This window comes from Neomonachus schauinslandi, chromosome 10 (genome assembly GCF_002201575.2).
Source record: "Neomonachus schauinslandi chromosome 10, ASM220157v2, whole genome shotgun sequence".
Classification (NCBI taxonomy): domain Eukaryota; kingdom Metazoa; phylum Chordata; class Mammalia; order Carnivora; family Phocidae; genus Neomonachus; species Neomonachus schauinslandi.
The window spans coordinates 59,777,855-59,805,219 of record NC_058412.1 but is presented as its reverse complement, the minus strand read 5'-3'; the positions used below and the strand labels follow the sequence as shown (position 1 = coordinate 59,805,219).

The window sequence follows — 27,365 nt, the reverse complement described above, 5'->3', positions numbered from 1 at the left end:
AAATTTTTTTTTAAGATTTTTATTTATTTGACAGACACAGCGAGAGAGGGAACACAAGCAGGGGGAATGGGAGAGGGAGAAGCAGGCTTCCCGCAGAGGAGGGAGCCCGATGAGGGGCTCGATCCCAGGACCCCAGGATCATGACCTGAGCCGAAGGCAGATGCTTAACGACTGAGCCACCCAGGTGCCCCAACCAATTTTAGAGGTTGTCTTAACCTGTCTCCTTCCTACCCCCCATGGAGAATTTGACTGCCTTACCCTACTGTCCCACATTTCCTCTGCAGCCATTTCAGACTCAGAAATGGAAGTTGTGTGTCAAGAATGGCAAAGCAGCCATGCCGGCTCTGGAACACCCACCTTTACTGTAATTTGAGAGAGAAGTAAACTTTAATTGTGTGGGGTTTTTTTTAAAGATTTTATTTATTTATTTAACAGAGAGAGACATATCGAGGAGGGAACACAAGCAGGGGGAGTGAGAAGCAGGCTTCCCACTAAGCAGGGAGCCCAATGCGGGGCTCAATCCTAGGACCCTCGGATCATGACCTGAGCCCAAGGCAGATGCTTAAGGACTGAGCCACCCAGGCACCCCCTTTAACTGTGTTTAAACCAATGTATTTAGGGTCTCTATTAAAGCAACCTAGTCTGTACTAAAACTAATAGAGGGATAGATAAGCTTATGAACATAAAAGGGTTAGACTTGGTGAACAGGGGGAAGTAGATAGAAGTCTTAGATAAAATTATCCATTCTGCATAAAAAGGCGTCAGGAAGGAACATCTGTACAATGCCAAAGATTCTTCCTTGGGCAAAGGTCACTGAACCTAATGAATTGGCTCTTTGACCTTGGACAAGTCACTTAAACTTTCTCTGACTTTGGAATAAAAAGATTGAAGAAGTCCATCTTTCTTTTTAAGATTTTATTTATTTATTTGAGAGAGAGCACATGGGAGGGGGGAGGGTCAGAGGGAGAAGCAGACTCCCTGCCGAGCAGGGAGCCCGATGCGGGACTCGATCCAGGGACTCCAGGATCATGACCTGAGCCAAAGGCAGTCGCTTAACCAACTGAGCCACCCAGGTGCCCTGCAGAAGTCCATCTTTCAAGGATTCTCTTTTGCTCTGTCATTCTGTAAAGGGATATTGTTCTAGAAAAGACAGAAGTGATAAAGAAAAGCTTCAAACATTAAGTACCTGAATTGATCCCTCAGAGATGGCATAATAGTATGTGGATCAACAGCAAGAGCAAATGAATGGGGTCCAGTAGTAGAGCTCTATTCTCTAGCTCTGCTTGCAAACTGGTTGATTATTAACTGACTTCTTTTTATTGAACCTTGCTAAAAGCAAGGACTGTCAGCCAACACAAACACATTCTGACCTTTTCTAAACTCCTTTCCTCAGAGCTACAAGCTTGATAATCTGCCTTCCAAGTTAACATAAGTGACACTTCCCAATACATGTGGAAAGAGTCACCAGCCTTCTAGCCTGCAATATGCTTATACCTGCCGATGGCATGCATAGCTTAGATCTTTGTTATTGTAGCACACCACTTTCAGGGTCAAGTTTTCCCTTTTAGGGACTACACTAAGCTGTAACAGACCAAAAAAAAAAAAAAAAAAAAAACCAGTAGCTAAAGAAAAATAAACACTTTTTTTCCTCATATAACAGTCCAGAGATAGACAAGCAATCTAGGGCCTGTTAGGCTGCTTCACTTCACAGGGTAATTCAGGGCCAAGGTTCTTTCTATGTTCTTGATCTGCAGTCACATGAGTCCTAATCCTCATGGTTTAAACTGGCTCACCACCATCACAACTGAGTTCAACCCTAGAAGAAAGAAAAGAAGTAGAGGGGAAGTAGCTTCTCTTTAAGAATTTACCTAAATACAGAGCTTGCCCAACTTCAATGTCTCTGTGGAACAAAAATAGTAAATGATTTGTAGAAAGTCAGAGGTGATATAATTAGAAAAAACTCCTGACATATAGTTAGCCACTTAATCATCAGATCTCATTATAGTAATTATTCATTTGATAGGGCTTTACTTTCTCTTTTCAAAAAAAGATTTTTATTTATTTATTTATTATTTGAGAGAGAGGAAGCAAGGGGGGGGAGGTTGGGGGAGCAAAGGGAGAGGGAGAGAATCTCAAGCAGCCTCCCCACCTAGCAGGGAGCCAGCCCCAGGACTCAACCTCACAACTCTAAGATCACTACCCCAGCCAAAATCAAGAGTTAGATGCTCAACCGAGTGCCTCAAGCACCCCTGTCCTTTTCTCTTTTTTAAAAGATTTATTTTAGAGAGAGAGCGGGGGAAGGAGCAGATAGAGAGGGAAAAAATCTCCAGCAGACTCCCTGCTGAGCAAGGAGCTCCAGAGGGGCTTGATCTCAGGACCCTGAGATTACAATCTGAGCAGAAACCAGGAGTCGGACGCCTAACTGAGCCACCCAGGCGCCCTTTTACTGGCCTTTCTAACATTGAGTTTTGGTTCTCAGAACAGATACATTGCAAGTGGAAATAAAAGTAATTGGCACGTAGTATTTACCATACAAGACTGAACCTTATATATCTTACTAGGTTCCCAGTGATAGTAATCACCACAATAACACACGTGCGGAACTTATTAATGTCAATGAAAACTGATTTTGTAACCCAGAGCTATTTACATTTTTCAGGAGATGCTTCCTGATAAGGACAACGCCTCAACCAAGATATTTTTGGTGTCCCTCAGATGATACAACGTTCGCATTCTACCTAACCTAAACAGGTATACTAAAGTGATCTACAGCGCCAACTATTTCATTCATTCTTTATCCGAGTTCTTTTCTCTCCCATGTGTCCATTTTTTCTGGATTCAAAGTTGGTCACTCAAGATCCGGCCGGGAGGATCTGGTTGCTAAGAGACAAGACGCTGGGAGGGTGGGGACACTGCACTGCGACAAGCCTGGGAGTGAAAGCGAGAGGGGGAAGGGGAAGGCAAAGGCAAGGCGCAGCGGCCGCTAGCCTCAGCGGCTTGTCTGGCCACCCGTCCCAGTCCTGCAGGAGCTCGTTGCTCATTGGCTCCGCCGCTGCGGCGCTGGCCTGTGATTGGTGAGGCGGCGTGGGGATCGGCGCTACCCTGCGAGCGGGTGGGGCGGTGTGTGTGGGCGCAGTGGCAGGGCTTGCGGGACGGGTCGCCGGAGCTTCATGGCGCGAGCGCTGGCTGTGCCGGCCGCTGCAGGTGACGGAGGCGCAGCGAGGGCCACGGTGGCCCTGGGCAGGTGAGCGAGACGCCGAGGGCCCTCGGGTGCCGGTGGGGGGCGGGAAGTGCGGCAAGGGACGGTACGGCTGGCAGGCAGCGGCTTCCCGCCGCGGCCTCCTTCCCCGCCGGTGCGGGCCCGGGGTCCCGCCAGCCCAAACGCCCCCGAACGTCCCTGCGCGCAGCCTGCACTTCTCAGGCCCTGCCAGCCCCAGGTCCCCGCCGCCCGTCCCGCCCACGCACCAGCTGAGGGAACCCCGGCGTCTGCCCGCCAGGCCGCGCCCGGTGTCTCTGCCCGCATCTTCCCTCCGCCTCGTCCCGCTGCCCGGCGCCTTTGTCCGCTCCCCACCCGCTCCGCGCCTGGAGAGTTTCTGCCCCATGGGGGAGGCGGGGACACCACAGGCTGGGGAACCCTGAGGACCCCCCTCGAAGTGAGCCTCTGCGCCGAAGATTTTGCAGGGCTTTGATCTATTCGTCCTGGGCTTCAGGTGTGATTTTATTTTCTCCTTCACGGTGAAAGCCAACTGCCTCGATTCTCATTGTGGTCAGGAAGCCTGGGCCAAGGCTTCTCTCCTAGGATGACTATTTAATAATCTCCCACCCTCTGTTATGCCGAAGGCCTTTAACCTGTCATACCGGCCCCTTCGTTTCGCACCTTTTCCTCTACCGAAGGAAAAAACTCTGTCTACAAAAGCCTTTTTCTATTTGAAAAAAGAAAAAAAGTCATATGCCAGTCGTGGACTTCCCTTTGGTCTTAATTAATTAATTAGATTGGTTTTATTAATACATGTAAGTAAACCAAGGTTGTGGGAATGGGGTGGAGGTAGCACATGAGTGTTCTTAAAAAGCATGGTGCATTAAATAGAATTTTTATTTCTGGTAAATAACACGTTTCACCTTAAACATTAACATTAAAAAATATTTTATCAGGAATGGGATTAGATTTAGTAGTAGTGTAATTTGAGCTTCAAATTTTTTCTTACTGCCACAGTTTTTGATGAGTCTACTTTTTTTCTGGAATGGAATGCACTCTGACAGCTATTCCAAGGGAATTTATAAGAATATCATGTATATTATAAATGAGTATCACATTTGAAATATACATACAAATTTTTAAGTATTTGATATGAACAATATTTTTGATTAGCTAGCAGGTGCCAGCATGTTGCAGGCCACAATAAATATTTTATTTATTTATTTATTATTTTTAAATATTTTTAAAGGTTTTATTTATTTATTTGAGAGAGTGAGTGAGATAGCATGGGGGGGTGCAGAGGGAGAGGGAGAAGCAGACTCCCCATTGATTGGGGGAGCCCAGGGGGCATGATCCCGGATCCCGGGATCAAGACCTGAGCTGGAGGCAGACGCCTAACCGACTGAGCCAGCCAGGTGCCCCCACAATAAATATTTTAGAAATATTTTAGAAATTTTAAATGAATCTTTTTGGAATTGAAGGAAAAAAACAGCACCCTTGCCTGTTTTTTAGACTGTTTTCTACTGAGGTCCAAACAAATTGTAATAAAATACCCTATTCCTAACATACATCTCAAATTGTGTGGTATGAAAAGTGATGATGTGCTGGGCATATAAGTGGAGAACAATAAACCTCTGTAAAATCTATTTTCTTTCTTTTCTTTTTTTTTTTTTTTCCGGCTCAAGTGGGACCAAGCCCTGAGCCACCTCCAATCGGAGGGCACCAGAACCGAGTAAAGCTGTGGGACACAGTCCTGGGTGCCCCAAGATGGGTTTTTAAATATTTTTCAGTTAGTTTTTGTTTGTATGTATGTATGTATGTATTTATTTATTTTTAAGATTTTATTTATTTATTTGACAGAGACACAGTGAGAGAGGGAACACAAGCAGGGGGAGTGGGAGAGGGAGAAGCAGGCTTCCCGCGGAGCAGGGAGCCCTTCGTGGGGCTCGATCCCAGGACCCTGGGATCACGACCTGAGCCAAAGGCAGACGCTCAACGACTGAGCCACCCAGGCGCCCCTGTAAAATCTATTTTCAGCTGGGCTCAAGGAAGTGTTTTACAATTATTAAACTGCATTTTATTAAACTAAAATTAAATTGACCCTTGAAAATGTGAGGGTTAAGGGTACTGATCCCCCACAGTCAAAAATACTTGTATAACTTTCGACTCCCCAAAAACTTAAGTACTAATAGTCTACTCTTGACCACAAACCTTACTGATAACGTAAGCAGTCTATTTTTTTTTTAAAGATTGTATTTATTTATTTGACAGAGACAGACACAGTGAGAGAGAGAACACAAGTGGGGGGAGTGGGAGAGGGAGAAGCAGGCTTCCTGTGGAGCAGGGAGCCCGATGTGGGGCTCCATTCCAGGACCCTGGGATCATGACCTGAGCCAAAGGCAGATGCTTAACGACTGAGCCACCCAGGCGCCCCACGTAAACAGTCTATTAACACATATTTTGTATATGTATTATATACTGTATTTTTACAATAAAGTAAGCTAGAGAGAAGAAAATATTACTAAGAAAACCATAAGGAAGATCAAATATATTTACAGTACTGTACCAAAAAAAGTCTGGGTATAAGTGGACTTGCACAGTTCAAACCTGTGCTGTTCAATGGCCAACTGTACACAGTAACAGCTATTATGTCTTCTTCCTCTGACCCTCCATGGCTCCCCTCTGCTTTGGCTCTCAGTAAGTGATATTAAAGTTATCTGTTTGACTGCTAGTATCCCTCACCAGACCATAAATTCCTTGAGGATGGGGACCATGCCATATTTATTGACTCATCACATATCAGAACTACATCTATTTGGGATGCCATCTAGAGCCTTTTTTTTTTTTTTTAAGATTTTATTTATTTATTTAAGAGAGAGTGTGTGTATAAGTGGGCAGGGGGTAGAGGGAGAGGGAGAAGCAGACTCCCCGCTGAGCAGGAAGCTCCGTGCAGGGCTCAGTCCCAGGACCCCAAGATCATGACCTGAGCCAAGGGCAGATGCTTAACCGACTGAGCCACCCCGGTGCCCCTTATTTATGTATTTTAGAGAGAGTATGCATGGTGGGGGGGCGGGGAATAGGCCCAGAGGGAGAAGGAGAGAAGCAGACTCCTCACTGAGATCATGAACGGAGATGAAATCAAGAGTTGGACCCAACCAACTGAGCCACTCAGGCACCCCTAGAGCCTTTTTTTCTTGGTGATTCTATTGCCTGAACATCTTGGACACCCTTGGTAGCTGGATATGTTATTCAAGGGCTCCTGGATTGAACTAGAGGAGGATGTAGTGGGTGGGGAGCCAGGTAACAAAGCAAGAAGAGCCTCCACTGTGCAGGAGTGAGTGTGTGTGTGTGTGTGTGTGTGTGTGTAGGTGCTTTGGCTTTTTATATTTGAGTGGCAGGGTGTGTTTGGATGTGTAAGGATTAAATCTTATTGGTCAATTGTCATGTTTTTTCTGAAGACAAGGAAAAAGAAAAGAACAATCCAAAAAAATTGCTTCAAACAAATAGAAATAATACTAATTATAATTGTTGATAGAATGTCCCACCATTTATAACTAATAATCACATGACTCAATGACAATGATTATGGTTATCCTATAATGTCAGATTAACTTGTTTTTAAGTTTCATTTGTTTACATTAGTAAAAATTAAATATACTCAGCCTTCATTGTTTGTAGCATGGACATTCACTCACAGAAGAATAAAGCAAGTATTGCGTAGGACTAGAATGAAATTACAGTTCTTTTTATTTATTTATTTATTTATTTATTTATTTATTTTTTTTAAAGATTTTATTTATTTATTTGAGACAGAGAGAATGAGATACAGAGAGCATGAGAGGGAGGAGGGTCAGAGGGAGAAGCAGACTCCCTGCCGAGCAGGGAGCCCGATGCGGGACTCGATCCCGGGACTCCAGGATCATGACCTGAGCCGAAGGCAGTCGCCCAACCAACTGAGCCACCCAGGCGCCCTGAAATTACAGTTCTTTTTAACCAGGTTTTTTTTTTGTTTTTGTTTTGTTTTAGTTAAACTCTACTGTCCATGAATTGCTAATCAAGGTTTAAATCAAGCACACTTAGGGATTTTTTTAAAAAAGATATTTTATTCAACCTTTCCCCCCAGTGTTTTATTATGAAATATTTAAACATATAGCAAAGTTAAAAAAAAATGTAGTGAACCCCTGTATACCCACCACCTACATTCTACCATTAATATTTTATTATACTTTTTTATCAGATAATTTATCCATCTGTCAATCCTATGTGTCTATCCATCCACCAATCCATATATTCAAATGCTATAATATTTGAAGAGATTTGAGCTGCATATTCTATTTATTTTAGGTCAGTTTTATTTTTCCTTTATAGGTAGCATATAATTCTTAGGAATAAATTATAACTGATTTATAGTGTTCTAAAAACACTTGGATTTCAGATGTAAATATATCTATTTGTCTTTATTTCTAGTTCTAAAAGATGAGTCGTGGATATTCAGAGAACAACAATTTCTTGAACAATAACAACCAAATGGTATTGGACATGATCCTTTATCCATTAATTGGAATCCATCAGACCATCAACTGGGAAACTGTGGCAAGGCTTGTGCCTGGATTAACACCCAAAGAGGTAAATAACTGTCCCCCAGATTGCTCCTGGAAAAATCAGAAAATGATCAATTTAAAGAAACAGCTACTAAGAAAGGAAAAAAAATTCAGTTTTACATATTCATACGCATGAATTCTGAATGTGCATATGATATGATTTGACTAGATACAAACTACATAAATTATATATTAACCCATCTGGTATGTTTAAATTCAACTGTTTATATAACAACTGAAAATTCACTAATAATATCTAATTTTATTATTATTATTTTTTTTTTTAAGATTTTATTTACTTATTTGACAGAGAGAGACACAGTGAGAGAGGGAACACAAGCAGGGGGAGTGGGAGAGGGAGAAGCAGGCTTCCTGCCAAGCAGGGAGCCCAATGCAGGGCTCGATCCCAGGACCCTGGGATCATGACCTGAGCCGAAGGCAGACGCTTAATTACTGAGCCACCCAGGTGCCCCTAATAATATCTAATTTTAAGTAACAGAACTGATACTGTAAAATTATGGGTAGATAAAATTTTTGTAAATCAAATTATATGTTTGTTTTTAAGATTTTATTTATTTATTTGACAGAGACACAGCCAGAGAGGGAACACAAGCAGGGGGAGTGGGAGAAGGAGAAGCAGGCTCCCTGCTGAGCAGGGAGTCCGATGCAGGGCTCCATCCCAGGACTCTGGGATCATGACCTGAACTGAAGGCAGATGCTTAACGACTGAGCCACCCAGGCGCCCCTAATTAGAAAACTTTTTGAAAGTTGTAAAATCGCAACTTTGACAGCTCGCCAATACAAAACAGCATCAGGCTGCATGTGCAGCACTCACATCCACTGTGATGCAAATACATAGGCACAAACATTTGAAAACCTCATTACGTCTTTTATTTACTTATTTATTTATTTTTAAAATATTTTATTTATTTGTCAGAGAGAGAGAGCACAAGCAGGGAGAGTGGCAGGCAGAGGGAGAAGCAGGCTCCCTGCTGAGTAAGGAGCCCGAAGCAGGACTCGATCCCAGGACCCTGGGATCATGACCTGAGCCGAAGGCAGATGCTTAACCTACTGAGCCACCCCTGCATCCCTCTCATTAAGTCTTTTAATGTAGTCAAACTGACTGAGCCTCCCAGGCGCCCCCACCATCTTCTCTTGCAGCCAAGCAAACCAATACCCACAAGAAATTACTTGCCCTCATTTATGTTATAGGTCTTTGTGAAATGATGAGGGAACCTTTTTTTTTCACTACCTAATTTATACTTTTTCAAACCTTTTGGTTAAGTTTTGAAACTTGTTAAGTTTTTTTAATTAATTTATTTTTATTATGTTATGTTAGTCACCATACAGTATATCATTAGTTTTTGATGTAGTGTTCCATGATTCATTGTTTGTATATAACACTCAGTGCTCCATGCAATACATGCCCTCCTTAATACTTGTCACTGGGCTAACCCATTCTCCCACCCCCCTCTCCTCTAAGACCCTCAGTTTGTTTCCCAGAGTCCATAGTCTCTCATGGTTTGTCTCCCCCTCTGAATCCCCCCTTCATTTTTCCCTTCCTTCTCCTAATATCCTCTATGCTATTCCTTATGTTCCACAAATAAGTGAAACCATATGGTAATTGACTTTCTCTGCTTGACTTATTTCACTTAGCATAATCTCCTCCAGTCCCATCCATGTTGCTGTAAAAGTTGGGTATTCATCCTTTCTGATTGCTGAGTAATATTCCATTGTATATATGGACCACATCTTTATCCATTCATCTGTTGAAGGGCATGAAACTTGTTAGGTTTTAAAATGGGGCAAACCTGTTAATTCGACTACTGTTCTGACTTTTTATTGTGAATATCTTCAAACATCTAGAAAAGTTGAAAGAATAGTACTACCACCCCTATATCCTTTTATAGATGCCCTATTTGCTTCATTTCTTTATGAAATTTTTTTTTGTGATACTTAAAAGTGTCAGACACCATGACACTTTACCCCATAGACTGCATCATACATCTCCTTAAAATAAGGACATTATTTCATAACCACAGTACCATGGTTTAACCCAAGAAATTAACAATAACTCTGTCATATCATCTGATATTCACTGTGTATCCAAATTCACCCAATTGTTGAATTATTTTTTTAACTAAAATACAACTAAATGTGAATCAGATTATTTTTAAGTAGTGTTAATTTTTAAATAATTCTTTAAAGTTTATTTATTTGAGAGAGAGAGAGAGAGCACATGTATGAGCACACAAGAAGGGACAGAGGGAAAGAGTCTCAAGCGGACTCTCTGCTGAGTGTGGAACCACTGCAATGCAGGCCTCAAGCTCACGACCCTGAGATCTTGACCTGAGCTGAAAACAAGAGTCAGATGCTTAACCGACTGAGCCACCCAGGCACCCCTAAATAATTTTTTATTACTAAACAAAACATGTCCTTAAAGAACACACACACACAGGAAATAAGTGAAAAATCAGAATAAGCCTGACCTGATCTAAAGTAAGTTGTTAACACCTTGTATATATCCTTCCAGATACTTTTCTTTTCTTTTTTTTTTTAAGATTTTATTTATTTATTTGTCAGAGAGAGAGAGCACAAGCAGGGGGAGCTGCAGGCAGAGGGAGAAGCAGGCTCCCTGCTGAGTAAGGAGCCCCATGTGGGACTCAATCCCAGGACCCCAGGATCATGACGTAAGCTGAAGGCAGACGCTTAACCGACTGAGCCACTTTGGCTTAACCAACTGAGCCATCCACGCGTCCCCAGATACTTTTCTATACATACAAGAATTGTTAAGATGGACATACAGCAAATGAACATATTATAGACATCTTTATGTGTCAGTTAATAGACCTGCAACATTTGAGCTATGAGCTATATCATAATTTATTAAACCAGTCCCTTTTGTTGGTTATGTAAGCTATTATTTCCAACTTTTGGCTACTACAAATACCACTGTTAAAATATCTTATTCTTCTAAAAAGAAACCAAACTTATTCTTCTTTCCTTAGGGGATAATGCATCTTTAAGGCTTTTGTTACATATTGCCAACCAGAAGGGCCATCAATGTTATATTCCAGTCAACATGGCTGAGTCTTGATCCCTGTACTTTTTATCACATATTATTTGTGTGTGTGTCTTTTCAAGTCTCATTTATATATATTTTTAATACGTGTTATCTCATTGCAGTTTTAATTTACTTTAAATCCTAAAGAGGTTGAACATTTTATATTTTATTGTACCATGTCCTTTTTCTATTTGTGAATTTGTTTTGGTACTAGTTTTTTTAAAAGATTTTATTGATTTATTTGAGATAGAGCAGAGCGAGAGAGAGAGAGAGAGAGAGAGAGAGAGCATGAGCAGGGGGGAGGGGCAGAGGGAGAAGCTGACTCTTGGCTGAGCAGGGAGCCCAACACGGGGCTCGATCCCTGAAGTCAGGGATCATGACCTGAGCCAAAAGGTAGACAGTTAACTGAATGAGCCACCCAGGTACCCCAATGTTTTGTTACTAGTTTTAAATAATGGTTTTCCATATATTAAATATATTAACCCTTGATCTAGCTTTTATCAGTTTTTTCAGCCTATTAAGTTATTAATGATAGTCTCATATATAAATGTTTAAAAGTTTAAAATGTTTAATGTAAAATCTATGAATCTTTTATTTTGAAATCTGCCTTTTTTATCCTGTTTAGAAAATCCTTCTTACCTGAAGGCTATGTATAATATGTAGTCACCTACATTTTCCTGACTACTTTTATTTTTTACATTTAAATCTTAACTCCACCTGGAGTTTATTTTAGTTTTAACTTTTTTCCTAATGACTAGTTAATTGTCTCAACATTTATTGAATATTTCATTCTTTTTTTTCTTTTCAAATTTTTTATTCAAATTCTAGTTAGTTAACATAGTGCAATATTGGTTTCAGGAGTAGAATTCAGTGATTCATCACTTACATACAACACCCAGTGCTCATCATAACAAGTGCCATCCTTAATACCCATCACCCATTTAACCCATCCCCCCATCCCTTCCCTACATCAACCCTCATTTTTTTCTATATCTTTAAGAGTCTCTTATGGTTTGTTTTCCTCTCTTCTTTTTTGATCCCTCCCATATGTTCATCTGTTTTGTTTCCTTTTTTTTTTTTTTAAGATTTATTATTTATTTTAGAGAGGGAGCGCTTGCAAGGAGCAGAGAGTGGGGAGGAACAGAGGGAGAGGAAGAGGGAGAAAAGCAGACACCCCACTGAGCAGGGGCTGCTCGATCCCACAACTGTGAGATCATGACCTGAGCCAAAATCAAGAGTTGAATGCTTAACTGACTGAGCCACCTAGGCGCCCCCATCTGGTTTGTTTCTTAAATTCCACATATGAGTGAAATCATAAGCTATTCATCTTTAACTGATTTATTTTGCTTAGCACAATACTCTCTAGCTCCATTCACATTGTTGCAGATAGCAAGATTTCATTCTTTTTATGGCTGAGTAATATTCCATTGTGTGTGTGTATACACCACATCTTTATCCATTCATCAGTTGATGGACATTTGGGCTCTTTTCATAGTTTGGAAAATAATTTCATTCTTTATTACTGGTTTGAAATTCAAATCTTTTTCTACATTTACTGTTCTGATCTGTTGATCTCTTTATCTAATCCTGTTGATAGTTCTATGTTCAGTTATTTTCAATATTGCTTTAATGTCTGGTAGACAAAAATCTTGTGTGTGTTTTTTTAAGCTTTTTGAATGTTCTCTCAATCTCCTGGATTATCATTTTTTTCCATTTTGACAATGATGTGTTGGTATTTTGAAAGTGGAAAAAGGACAGATTAAGAGTTTTCATGTGTTTAACTTAGCTGAAATAATGTATCTAATTTTTCCAAAGAGACTATTTTTACATTCCCACCAGAAATATCAGACGGTTCCAGTTTCTTCACATCCTTGTCAACACTTTTATTATCTGTCTTTTTGATTATAGCCTCCCTGATGGGTATGAAGTAGTAATTCATTATGATTTTGATTTACGTTTTCCTGATGGCTAATGATGTTCATTATCTTGGCATGTGCTTATTGGCCATTTATAGATCTTCTCTGGAGGAATGTCTATTTAGATCCTTTACCCATTTTTTAAATTGGGTTGGCCTTTTTTTCCCAAAACTTTTTTAACATTTTATTTTTAGATAATCTCTACACCCAACCATGGGGCTTGAACTCACAACCCTGAGATTAAGAGTCACATGCTCCACCAACTGAGCCAGCCAGGCACCCCTTGTCTTTTTATTATTGAGTAATAAGAGTTCTTAATATATTCTAGATGCAAATCCTTTGTCAGATATATGACTTGCAAATATTTTCTCCTATTGTGTGTGTTGTCTTTTCATTTTCTTTTTTTTTTTTTTTTTAAAGTATTTATTTATTTATTTCAGAGAGAGAGAATGAGAGAGAGCACATGAGAGGGGGGAGGGTCAGAGGGAGAAGCAGACTCCCTGCCGAGCAGGGAGCCCGATGCGGGACTCGATCCTGGGACTCCAGGATCATGACCTGAGCCGAAGGCAGTCGCTTAACCAACTGAGCCACCCAGGCGCCCGTCTTTTCATTTTCTTGATGGTGTCCTTTGAAGCACAGAGTTGTAAATTTTGAGGAGGCGTGGTTTATCTAATTTTTCTTTGTTGCTTGTGCTTTTAATGTCATAGCTAAGAAACTATCACCTAATCCAAGGTTATTTTCTCCTAAGAGTTTTATAGTGTTAGCTCTTATATTTAGTCTTCAATCTATTTTGAACTAATTTTTCTATGTGTTTTAGGTAAAGGGTCCAGCCTCATTCTTTTACATATAGATATCATGTAATTTTTGTTTAAACACAAAGGACATTTTTTAAAAAGATTTTATTTATTTATTTGACAGAGAGAGAGACAGCTAGAGAGGGAACACAAGCAGGGGGAGTGGGAGAGGGAGAAGCAGACTTCCCTCTGAGCAGGGAGCCCCATGTGGGGCTCGATCCTAGGACCCTGGGATCATGACCTGAGCTGAAGGCAGACGCTTAATGACTGAGCCACCCAGGTGCCCCCACGAAGAACATTTTTTTAAAAGATTTTATTTATTTGTTTGTCAGAGAGAGAGAGCACAAGCAGGGGGAGTGCAGGCAGAGGGAGAAGCAGGCTCCCTGCTAAGTGAGAAGGCTGATGTGGGACTCAATCCCAGGACCCTGGGATCATGACCTGAGCTGAAGGCAGAAGCTTAACTTACTGAGCCACCCAGGCATCCCAAACACAAAGAACATTTAACAATATGATTTAAATTATTTATAGTTCACTTGCTTCTTTGTTTAAGCAATCACATATTTCAAAATTCATAATCTTCATTTTTTAAATATTAGAAATTGCTGTAAAGCTTGTTAGATAAATCTACACTCATTTTCCAATATAGCTATACACTTTACTTAAAATATATCAAAGGAACCTGTGTTTTAAAAGCCTACCTAGGGCGCCTGGGTGGCTCAGTTGGTTAAGCGACTGCCTTTGGCTCAGGTCATGATCCTGGAGTCCCTGGATCGAGTCCCGCATCGGGCTCCCTGCTCGGCAGGGAGTCTGCTTCTCCCTCTGACCCTCCCCCCTCTCATGTGCTCTCTCTCATTCTCTCTCTCTCAAATAAATAAATAAAATCTTAAAAAAAAAAAAAGCCTACCTATCACTTTACTGTTACAAAAAATAAATTCATTTTGAGGGAAAAACGGATTCAATAAAACCATTTATGTTTTTTATCTCTGTCAACTGATAATAAATACAAACCACAGGGGAATATGGTAGACAAAGGCATTTTTCATTTTCCTATAACAGCATAAACATATTATGCCATTGGGTTAAAGCATATTTTAAAAAGTTCTATGGGCGGGCGCCTGGGTGGCTCAGTTGGTTAAGCGACTGCCTTCGGCTCAGGTCATGATCCTGGAGTCCCGGGATCGAGCCCCGCATCGGGCTCCCTGCTCGGCAGGGAGTCTGCTTCTCCCTCTGACCCTCCCCCCTCTCATGTGCTCTCTCTCATTCTCTCTCTCTCAAATAAATAAATAAAATCTTTAAAAAAAATAAAAAGTTCTATGGGCTCCAGGGTGGCACAGTTGGTTAAGCATCTAATTCTTTTTTTTTTTTTTTAAGATTTTATTTATTTATTTGAGAGAGAGAGAATGAGAGAGAGCACATGAGAGGGGGGAGGGTCAGAGGGAGAAGCAGACTCCTCGCCGAGCAGGGAGCCCCATGTGGGACTCGATCCCGGGACTCCAGGATCATGACCTGAGCCGAAGGCAGTCGCTTAACCAACTGAGCCACCCAGGCGCCCTAAGCATCTAATTCTTGGTTTTGGTTTAGATAATGATCTCAGGATCATGAGATCTGGCTTTGCAGGGCTGCTTAATATCTCTCTCTCCTTCTCCCTCTGCTCCTCATCTCCGCCCCCCACCACTACCCCCACCCCCTGCTTGCACACATGCACATATACTCTCTTTCTCTCAAAAGAAAAAGTTCTACCCTGAATTTTAAAAAAGACAAAATGTCAGAAGCTTTTGTATATTGAAATGTGTGCTAATTTTCTAGGTACTACCCAGCAGATTAGAATTCACTTGTAAAAAATGATTATAGAAAAATATCATCAAATAGAAGGCAAGAAAATAATCTTATTTTTTAATTAAGAAAGACCTGCATTTCCTTCTTTTTATGTCATTACAGTGTGCAAAAAGGTTTGATGAACTGAAGAGCAGTGGAAGTTCCCCTGTTGACAACCAGTATAGTCCTCTAATGGCTGCTGGACAGAGTCCTGTGGAAACTTTAGCCACGTATATCAAATCCTCCCTTCTTGACATGCAAGGAGAATTTCAGGTGACTCCGGTTGGTCAAGATGCAATTTCCAAAGCAAGTAAGGCTTGAAAACAAAATGCAGTACTTGTCCTTATGATAATTTGCAAAATATGCAGTTCAGTCAACTTTTCTTTATGTATTTAAAGGCTAATATAAACATTGCTAGGAAATCTATTAGGATTTGTATCTTCCTGATTTTTAGAAATGTGTCTTTGCTATATTTGAAAAATGTTTTAATGTTAATATACAGGTCAAACACTATCACCAAAAAAAGCTTTTTATTATATTAAAATTTACTGCTCCAGTCTGTTAGCCTGATTATGTCATAAATTTAAAAAGATTTGACCTACAATTTCTACTTAACTTTTTTTACTGAGAAAATGTTGCTTGTTCCTCATATTATCTACCTTTTATGTAGTCAACATTAGCTTCAAATGACGCAGTGGCAAGATAGAAAAGATGTTTTCTGCAGTTGGAAATAATAACTGATTGTAGAAATCCTGAGTGTAGTGAATGATTTAAATCTCAGCAGCAGCAGTCAGAATACTGATATAAAAATTTACTTCAGAAAGAGACGACTATATTGTTGGCTTTTGAACACTTGACCCCTGTCTATTCACACCACATCATTTTTTAAACCTTCAGTGTAATGTTAGCAATGTGTGATCCTTTTTTTTCTACTGTTTCTTCCATATACATTTAGAAATATTAAGGGAAATGGCACCTAACAGAGTACCATCTTTAACTAGCCTTGGAAACCATGCATTTACAGTATAACCATTCAGTAAGTAAAAACCCGTTCTCAGCTAGAAACGCTAACCTCCCCCTTTGTTTTTGTATGTGTTTGTTTCTGTATTTAAGGAAGACATAGTATAGCTTCCACAAGGAATTGTTCTTCAGAAAGTGAAAATTGTACTACTCGTAATGGTGGAGAAAAGACTGAAGAATCTGAAGGGTAGGAGGCTGGTTCTTTGCTAGATAAGATTTAATATGAATATCAACTTTAAGTGATAAAATATATGATTGGTGATTGTATATATCAGTTACCATAATTTAGGAATTTCACATTACACAATTGTTCAAATTGTTGGAATAAAGGGTAGTTCATTGAACTATAACAATTGCTTGATGGCTAAACATACGGCTTATTCATTTTATAATTAAATTGGGTTACAGTTTTCCATTTAAAAATTCAGTTTCATATTTGTAAATATTAGGAATAACCTCTAATATAAAACTTTGAAAAGCAAATTTTAAAACCCAAAGAAAAATCCCTTCCATTAGTTCTTCAATTTTATGAAACTAGATGTGTATTTTGGAAACAGTCTCATTATAGAAACATTTAAGAATTAGAATACGCCTTTCAGTGTATTGCAAGTTTTGATTGTTTTGTATATTTTACATACAGTAGATTAGACATATTTTAAGTATTCACCTTGATGAGTTTTAACAAATGGGTACACCATGTAAGCATCACTCAAATGAAGATATAGAATATTTTCATATCTGAAAGTTCCTTTCTGTATTTTCAGTTCTCATAGTTTCTTTTCTAACAGTTTTATTCATATATAATTCATATACCATAAAATTTACCCTTTTGAAAAAAGTTCTGGAGATGGATGGTGGTGATGATTGTACAACGTGTACTTAATGCCATTGAACTGTACACTTACAAGGGCTAATATGACAGATTTTATGTTATGTGTATTTTACCACAGTAAGAAAAATTCACCCTTTGGAAGTGTATAGTTCAGTGATTTTTAATTTATTCACATAGATTTTTAACCGATAGTTTTGTTTGTGTACCACAAAAATTTATCAGATAATTTTTTACTGGAATTATCTAGTATTTCAAAAGCCACAGAAACATTATGCTTCATTATACCAGCCATTACCTGTTTATATTTTGACCGTAATTTCTTTGGAAGAACAATTTGCGAAGTTATTTAAATTCCTTTGACTTTGACAAGAATGTTGGTTAATAATCCTTTTTCTGGTAGCCCAGTTTTGTTTCAATTGTAATTTTATTAGAAAGTTATGGAGTTCCTTTGAACACATTAAATTCATATTCTATTTATTCTCTTTTGTAATGATGTGAGGGTAGTTGTGGATCCCACTGATACTGCTTTTTGAGGTGATATAATTTTCAAGGGAAAGTAAATTCAAGGAGTATATAATTTTGAAGCAGTCGTTCTGATGGATTATCTAAACTTATTCTTAAATTATTTTTAAATATGCTAATAAGCACTTTGTAGTCTTAAGAATCCTTTAACTACATTTACTAATTTATATTTGATGAATGCCTAGAAACAAACTTTCTTGCTGTTAAAAATAACTAAGTAGCCATGCTAGTTTTTTGATTCTTCAATGAATGATTTTAACTGTTTTTCCTATTTATTAAAAGTAAGAAAATTTTAGTATTTAATCTTTACTCATCATACCCATAACCATATAAAAGTGCCATTTTATGTTCTTCGTCAGAATTAGAATGTATTATTTAATTTTTCTTTGTGAATTGGTATTTTTAAAAATTTTGTTAACTTATAACTGGAAAAATAAACTTTAAACCGTGTAAATTAGAGTCCTATAATAAAAATATTTTTGTTTTTCTAAGCTCTAAAGTTATTAGGCTTAATAATCTTAAGGTCAATAGCTTAACTAAAATTAGTCAAAATCTAAGATATAGATCAGATTAGCAAGACACTTAAATGAAAAATTCTGAATGTCAAACCCTATAAATTGATTTATGGTCAAAACTTCTAAAAATGTCTTATTCTCGTACTTCCAATAAATGTCAGTATTCTTAGCTCCTCTTCTAGAACTCTAATAATTTCATTTCTGTGTAACGTTTTTTATGAAGGCCAAACATGGTGATCCATGTATGTGATGAAGCAAAAAACTTGAAAGAAGATTTTATTTGCCCACGAGATCTTTTGATATCAGAAATGAAGTACTTTGCTGAATATTTATCTGTGGATGCCCAGCGCTGGGAAGAGGTGGACATTTCAGTTCATTGTGACGTTCACATTTTCAACTGGTTGATAAAATATGTTAAAAGGAACACTAAGGAGAATAAAGATTGTGAGATGCCCACTTTAGGTAAAAAATCTATTGCTTATTTTGTAGTAAAATTTATGTGTCACCTGGTAGTTGCTTCTGGCCAAACATGCAATGTGGAAAATTATTTGGACATTAGTATTTGTGCTCAGATTAGTAACCACCTTTTAGGAAACTGATACCTCATCCTTTTTTAGTAGATTACAGTGAATGTATGGCAAGTGGACAGGTCTCTAGATCAGCAGTTCTCACTGTATGGTACATGGACCTCTGGAATCCTAGAGATCTTTTAGAGAATTCACAGGGTCAAGACGATTTGTATTATAGTACTAAATTGTTTCTGTCTTTTTCTCTGTGTTGACACTTATTCAGATGGTACAGAAGTCATAGAGGAGAGGGGCGCCTGTGTGGCTCAGATGGTTAAGCGTCTGCCTTCGGCTCAGGTCATGATCTCAGGGTCCTGGGATCGAGTCCCGTGTCAGGCTCCTTGCTCAGCGGGAAGCCTGCTTCTTCCTCTCCCTCTACTGCTCCCCCTGCTTGTACTCTGTCACTCTCTCTGTTGAATAAGTAAATAAAATCTTTAAAAAAAAAAAAAAAAAGAAGTGATAGAGGAGAAAACTCTGGGAGCTTTAGCACACATCAGAGCAGGGGCACTAAACTGTACTAGTAGTCACCATATTCCTCAATACCACGTACTCTTAGTTAAAAAGGAAAAAAAATTCACTCCCACTTTAAGAATGTCCTTGATGAAACACTGAAAATTATTAATTTTATTAACTCTTGACCCTTGAGTATGCATCTTTTTCATGTTCTGTGTGATGACAACGGGAGGTGCACTCCTGCTGCACACCGAAGTGTGATGGTCATCTGGAGGAAAAGCACTTGTGCAGTTGTTTGAGTTGCAAACTAAACTACCTGCTTTTTAAAAAAGAAAACCATTTTTCCTTGAAAGAATGATAGGTAAATTATGGTTATTCAGATTTAGGCATTTGGCCAATATTTTCTTGAAAATGAATTAAGGGAGTTGATCAACTAAAGGGAAACAACTGACAGTATCCATTGTCAATAATAAAATTCAGGGTTTCAAATGAGAATTGGAGTGTGGAAAACTTTATCTGCTTCCATGTGCTTGACAGCTTCTCCATATTTAAAGACTTTTTTTTTTTAAGATTTTATTTATTTATTTGACAGAGAGAGACACAGTGAGAGAGGGAACACAAGCAGGGGGAGTGGGAGAGGGAGAAGCAGGCTTCCCACGGAGCAGGGAGCCTGATGCAGGGCTCAATCCCAGGACCCTGGGATCATGACCTGAGCCAAAGGCAGACGCTTAATTGACTGAACCACCCAGGCGCCCCTATTTAAAGACTTTTTTTTTTTTTAAGATTTTATTTATTTATTTGACGGAGGGAGGCACAGCGAGAGAGGGAACACAAGCAGGGGGAGTGGGAGAGGGAGAAGCAGGCTTCCCGCAGAGCACGGAGCCCGATGTGGGGCTTGATCCCAGGACGCTGGGATCATGACCTGAGCCAAAGGCAGACGCTTAACGACTGAGCCACCCAGGCGCCCCTTAAAGACTTTTCTGATGAGGCTGGTGGTAATACTAACAAGTGTGATTTTTATATATTAATATATATATATATATATTTTTTAATATATATTTTTAAAGATTTTATTTATTTATTTGAGACAGAATGAGAGAGAGAGAGAGAGCTCATGAGACGGGGGAGGGTCAGAGGGAGAAGCAGGCTCCCCGCCGAGCAGGGAGCCCGATGCGGGACTCGATCCAGGGACTCCAGGATCATGACCTGAGCTGAAGGCAGTCGCTTAACCGACTGAGCCACCCAGGCGCCCAATATATATATATTATACAATGAAATGTTTCAACATTTGGAAGGTCCACATAACTCAGTGAACCAATAGTTTCCAAATGACCAATGCATGTTGTTAAAATCATGCATGGGTTAAAGATCCACTCAAAGTGTAAGATAAATCATTTGACTTTGAGATAACAGAACAGGAGAAGTTCATTGATATGACTTCAGATTCCATTGCAACTAACCTTTAAAAGAAACTACCAGTTGTTGAGTTTTGATGTAACATCAGAGAAGACTACCCACAAATTGAATGGAGAAACAGATAGAATCCAGCTGCCTTCTATTAAGTCAGACATGGAAGAAATTTGCAGAAAATGTCAGTGTTACTCTTCTTGCTAATTTGTATTTTGGAAAATAGAGTTATTTTTCATAAAATATGTTACTATGTAATGAGTTTATTATTCTTTTAAAAGGAATTAAGAAATATTTTAAATTTTTCCCTGTTTTAATTTATGATATGGTCAGTACTGATAGATATAAACCATCTAAACAAAAAAGAGGTCTTAAGATCAAAAGTTTGGAACCAGTGTTCTAGATGAAAGGAAGAATAATTACTAAGTAATCTTTAGTTGGGTATGGACTTGTATAGGAAATCACACTTGTGGTTTAATAAAGTCTTTCTGTGTACTAGAGTTTGCTATTTATAGCAGTACCAAAATATTTTTTTAATCTTGTTAGTAAATAAATCTATAGTGACAATATAAAAATTTTCTGAAGAAATTTATAATTTATTACATTTTAGTGACCAAATTAATGGAAAAAAGGTTCTAGTGGCTCTTAAATAAAAATTACAAGATTGCCAAATAAAAATTTTCAGCCAGAGTCGAGATTCCAGATCACCCAGATATGATATGTATATGTAAAATAAAAAATCAAATTATGCAGACAGAAAAAAATATTGTTTGATCCAGCATATTTATACGTATAGTAAACATAAAAGAAGTGGAGCAAAACCAGTCACTCCACAATCAGTAGCTACAAACATAGACTTTTATAATAGCAATCTTTAGGGGCACCTGGGTGGCTCAGTTGGTTAAACATCTGACTTTTGATTTCAGCTCAGGTCATGATCTCGGGGTTGTGAGATTGAGTCCCACGTTGGGCTCCGCACTCAGGGAGGAGTCTCTTTGAGATTTTCTCTCACCCTCTGCCCCTCCCCCTACTTGCGTGTGCATACGTGTGCTTGGTAAATAAATAAATACATAAATAAGTAAAAATATTTTTAAAAATAAATAAACAAAAGCAATCTTTATTCTAACCGGGAAAACCACCAAAATGCTTAATCAGATCTCTAATAATTCAGACAATGGGTCTTAGCTGGAATGGGCTATATTACACTTCCCCGAGAGAATTTTCACTAGCTCCCTCCTCCCTTCACAATTGCTATTTGAGAGCCTTTAACCTGGAAGTAATTTTTTTTTTTTAAAGATTTTATTTATTTATTTATTTGACAGAGAGAGCGAGAGAGCACAAGCAGGGAGAACAGTAGAGGGAGAGGGAGAAGCAGGCTCCCCGCCAAGCAGGGAGCCCGATGTGGGGCTCGATCCCAGGACCCTGAGATTATGACCTGAGCCGAAGGCAGAGGCTTAACCATCTGAGCCACCCAGGCGCCCCTACCTGGAAGTAATAGTTAAACAAAGATTAGGGTTACTTATTTTAATCGCTGTCTGCATAGTCCTTTATTTAGAAGGATTGTCTTAGTACTATAATGCTAAAAATCATAGTTTTTTTTTTTTTCCTTTCTTAAATATACCTCATAGGAGATGACTTAGGTTTACCAAAATAATAATGTTAGCTGGCATTCTCCTTTCCTTGGTTATGCCTCTCAAGGCCCACCTCAGCCTGCCTTTAGGAAGTAACTTAGCACTTCTGCAATAGTAAATTTCATATTATCTCTCAGAATCTTTTAATTAAATATTTGTTCGTAACAAGCATTGTACTGCTTTTGAAATAACTTCACTAATAACAAGTGCTTTCATTAATTGTTTAGAAGATTTTCTCACGATTATTTTTTTATGTGATGAATTATAGTCTCAATTTTAATTATCTCTGATTTAGTTAAGGAGAAAAGTTTGCATGTGTCATATCTTTAGCTGGAATCTTTTTACTTGCTATGAATCTAAATCCAGAGCAGATTTACTATGTGCTTTTTCTATACCCTATATTTTAACACTGCATTTTCTTTCTTTCATGTATCTAAGCTATATGATGTAGTAAGGTTATACTAAATTGCTCTTAAAATGTAACATCCTCTGTTAAGGTGAGAAGGAGCCTGTTCTGAGGAGGTTGAGGTACAAATCAAAAGGAGAATTTAATTTTTTTTTCTTTTTTTTAGAGCCAGGAAATGTCATTTCAATTCTTATTTCTTCAGAGTTTTTGAAAATGGATTCATTGGTAAGTATTATTAAAAGATCCAAGCTGTTTTCAGGGTGCCTGGGTGGCCCAGTTGGTTAAGCGTTGGCTCTTGATTTTGGCTCAGGTCATGATCTCAGGGTTGTGAGGTTGAGCCCTGCGTTGGGCTTCACTCTGGGCGTGGAGCCTGCTTAGGATTTTCTCTCTCTGTCTCCCTCTGCCAAAAAAAGATCCAAGCTTTTTTTTTTAAAGATTTTATTTATTTGACAGAGAGAGACACAGCGAGAGAGGGAACACAAGCAGGGGGAGTGGGAGAGGGAGAAGCAGGCTCCCCGCAGAGCGGGGAGCCCAATGTGGGACTCGATCCCAGGACTCTGGGATCATGACCTGAGCTGAAGGCAGTCAGTCGCTTAACCAACTGAGCCACCCAGGCGCCCCAGATCCAAGCTTTTTTATTCACCTATGCTTAATTTAACATGCAACTTGATTTTTCCTTAAAGTGTCTAGAAATTTTTAAGACATCCTACTAAAATAGTTGTTAATTCAAGAGTGTGATTCTGTAACTGAACTAAGAGGAGTTTGCTTCTTGGTGAGTTACTTGGTGAGAGACTACATCAGGTGGAGTTGTCAGACAAAGGAAACTATTTGCAGCAAATAAGGAGATCAGCCGTTACTCCCCAAGCAGGGGTGAGAAGTTCCTTTATTTAGGGTTTAGGATGAATATTCATAAAGGGGGGCCCTGTCATTGCAGGTAAAGGGGGGGGGCATAAGGTCCTATGCTATGTTAATGAAGCTTGGGCTCTTCCCAGGCTGGATACTTTAATATTATAATGAAGCAGAGGTAACTGGAAGAGGGGAAGGGGCTAAGGGCATAAACTGGGTGGTGTCATGGGTTTGTTATCTCCATTAGGAATGCACGGCCTTGCTTACTTTGGAACCAGCATTGGGAGTTTTTACCACCAATTTGTTGTCTCTGATATGGTCAGGCTATTTCCAAGCCTGATGGAGACTGTTAGTTTTTACATTCCCTTGATTCCCTTAAAATTCTTAACTACTGAGGTCTTTGTATTTCTTTATAACTCTGACACCTCCTAGGAGGTTCTGCAAGAAGTGTGCTTGGGCAAGTAGGGCACAGATCACAGAAAATAGCTTGGGGCCTAACATGACTTCTCTTGTGTCAGGAAAGCTTTGTCTGTCTTTCCTAGTCCAGGGATCCCTAACTCTTTCTGTTTACAATTCCATTAGAATAAACTGCTCTTGTTCTGTGGGGAAGGCGTTAGACTACTATGTATCATTAGTATATTATGCCTATAAAGCAAACAATTTATCTTCAAGGAATAGCTTATTGTTGTATTAGATGAAACTAAACAGAATTAGCTTTAGTCCAAGATGGATTTTGCTCTAAAACCAAATTAATTGGAATATATTTGTTTCACTAAGTAATTTCTTTAAGCATGTTTTACTTATTTGTGTCTTTCATTTATAACTCAGTGAATTAAAAACAAATACCCAACTATTAATATAACTGTGTATGTGTAAACCAGATGCTAATGTCTATTGTTTAAGAGTAGTTGATAAAATGTAAAAGTGCAATGTATACATGCACATATCAGGCTCTGACATTAAATATATTTGTTTTTTTATTTAATAAATTTCTTAATCATTCACATGTTTATATATGTTTGTGTTAAGGCAGAGTACTCCTTTGCTATATTAACAGATGTGAAATTTGTTTGATTATTTGGGGTTTTACTAGTTCTCTGTATTCTTCCTACTCCTTAGTTGTTCCCCATTTAGTTGTATTAATTGCTTCAGGGTAGGGTTACAGAAAAAAGCAGAGATGAAAAGAGTCCTTAATCTTTGGGTTTTGAAGTCTAAGCCCTAAAGCATAATTTTTATGCCAGAAACAAAATATTTGGAAAATACATGATTAGCCAGTGCTACTCCGCAAAACGCAAATCCACCTCAAAAAGTAAATAAATATACCTCAGGTTGGAGAAAGGGGAGGAAAGTCAGGAAGCAGGCACAACACAACTGAGAAAACCCTGAAGTGACTAAAATTATATTTTAGCCTCTCAGAGAAGTAGAGGCTTAATATTGCCACTAAATCTAGTTATAGGAAGTCACATATCTTATGTACTGGAGTTTATGGACTAAGATTTATACCTGCCACAATTATGAAAGATGCTCATTGCATTATTGTTTAAAGTATGCCAAGAAAATTGAAAGTTATTTTCCTAGCTCTGTATGTGTACAAACATGGCCTGATGGCTTACTTTGGAACAATATAAATTAACTCAGATAGACAAAATCCAGTTAGTACCTAGCAATCCGTGAATCAAGCTTTTAATGAATTTTATCTTTGAAAGGTATTGACATGACATCATCCTTTATGCCACTCTTCAACATTCATTTTCTATTGTGTGTTTTTTTAGGTTGAACAATGTATTCAGTATTGCCACAAAAATATGAATGCCATAGTAGCTACCCCATGCAACATGAACTGTATTAATGCAAATCTTCTTACACGTATAGCTGATCTATTCACACACAATGAAGTTGATGATTTAAAGGACAAGAAGGATAAATTTAGAAGGTAATTTTTAAATTTAATTTTTAACCAAATATTCCTGTTAGAAGAAATACATTTCGATTTCATTTTAGTGAAATATTCTATTTTTAGAATATTTTTAGAAATATTTCTATTTGGGGCGTCCGAGTGGCTCAGTCGTTGAGCGTCTGCCTTCGGCTCAGGTCATGATCCCAGGGTCCTGGGATCGAGCCCCGCATCAGGCCCCCTGCTCTGCGGGGAGCCTGCTTCTCCCTCCCCCACTTCCCCTGCTTGTGTTCCCTCTCTTACTGTCTCTCTCTCTGTCAAATAAATAAAATCTTAAAAAAAAGAAAAATTTCTATTTTATTTCAAATGAAGTAAAATTTATCCGGAGCCAATGGCTCTAGATAAAAATTAGTACTTAAATTATTTTGTATAATGTACATATGAGCATATTGTGTTAGTGAATTATGTTAAAAATTATTAAGATAGGCCTTATTATAAAGAGGAAGAATAGTATGAGATGAAATCAGCAGTGGTCATATCAGTTAGGTGCTGATTAAGTCTTGGCAAAGAGGGTATACTTTATTTTAATGTGAATGGGAGCAGAGGAGTGGCATGATCTGATTTGTTTTTAAGAGATCATCCTGGTTGCTCTGTGGACAATAGACTGCAAGGATGTAAGAAGCAAGGAGACCAATGAGGAGCCTAGTGCAGTAGTCTGGTGAGAGATGAAAGGGTTTGGACTAGTGTAAGAGCTGGAAAGAAGTAGATGTATCCAGAGTGTGTTATTAGACAGATCTGACTGATTTCAGATAGAATAATGTGGGGAGAGAGAGTATCCTAGGATAATTACTAGGTTGAGGTTTAAGGAGCAATTCAGTGGATTATAGTGCCATTAATAGAGGAGAGATTGCGGTGACGGGAATCAGGATATGGGTTTGGGTCTTGTTAAGATTATTTGATATATTTAATATACTTTTGGGACATCCAGGTAGGATAGCAGAGATAGGTGGATTTAAAAGTCTGAAATTTAGGTCAGAGGTCAGAGCTTAAAATAGAAATACAAGAGTAGATAGATTTGAAACTATGGAACTGGGTGAGATTTCCTTGCAAGACCATTCTTTCTCCACTGAATTGCAGTGGCACCTTCACTATAAATCAGGTGACTATATGGGAGATGTCTTTCAGAACTCTCCATTTTGTTCTGTTGATTTCTTATTCTTTTTTTAAAATTGAAATATAGTTGACACACAATGTTACATGAGTTTCAAGTGTACAACATAGTGATTTGACAACTCTGTGCATTAAGCTATGCTCACCACAAATGTAGCTACCATCTGTCACCCTATAATGCCCTTTACAGTACCTTTGACTATATGCCCTGTGCTGTGCCTTTAATCCCATGGCTTACACATTCCATAACTGGAAGACTGTATTTCATACTCTCCTTCACCCATTTTGTCCATTCCCCTACCTCCCTCCCCTCTGGCAGCCATCAGTTTGTTCTCTGTATTTATAGCTCTGATTCTGCTTTTTGTTTGTTTGTTTATTCATTTGTTTTTTAGATTCCACATATAAGTGAAATCATATGGTATTGGTTTTTCTCTATTTCACTTAGCATAATGCCCTCTGGGTCCATCTATGTTGTCACAAATGGCAAGATCTCATCCTTTTTATGGCTAAGTAATATTCCATTATGTATATACATATACCATATCTTTTTTATCCATTCATCTATCAGTGCACACCTGGGTTGTTTCCATATCTTGGCTATTGTAAATAATGTTATAATAAACATAGGGGTGCATATCTGTTTTCAAATTAATGTTTTTCTTTCTTTCTTTTTCTTTCTTTCTTTCTTTCTTTCTTTCTTTCTTTCTTTCTTTCTTT

The 27,365-nt window shown here is 38.6% G+C and overlaps 1 protein-coding gene across 2 annotated transcripts in view; it reads left to right on the top strand.

Moving 5' to 3' along the window:
• The first annotated feature begins 7,661 nt into the window (after positions 1-7,661).
• SANBR (SANT and BTB domain regulator of CSR) overlaps positions 7,662-27,365 on the top strand; it is a 47,477-nt gene continuing 27,773 nt past the window's right edge. The window contains exons 1-6 of one of the 2 annotated variants that reach the window (XM_021699185.1): positions 7,662-7,822; positions 15,510-15,696; positions 16,500-16,593; positions 18,499-18,737; positions 22,905-22,963; positions 25,357-25,517. In XM_021699185.1, the coding sequence (XP_021554860.1) occupies positions 7,673-7,822; positions 15,510-15,696; positions 16,500-16,593; positions 18,499-18,737; positions 22,905-22,963; positions 25,357-25,517 (890 nt within the window). In that variant the 5' untranslated portion in view covers positions 7,662-7,672. The remainder of the gene's footprint in view (positions 7,823-15,509; positions 15,697-16,499; positions 16,594-18,498; positions 18,738-22,904; positions 22,964-25,356; positions 25,518-27,365) is intronic. The other variant, XM_021699186.1, reaches the window with a different exon arrangement.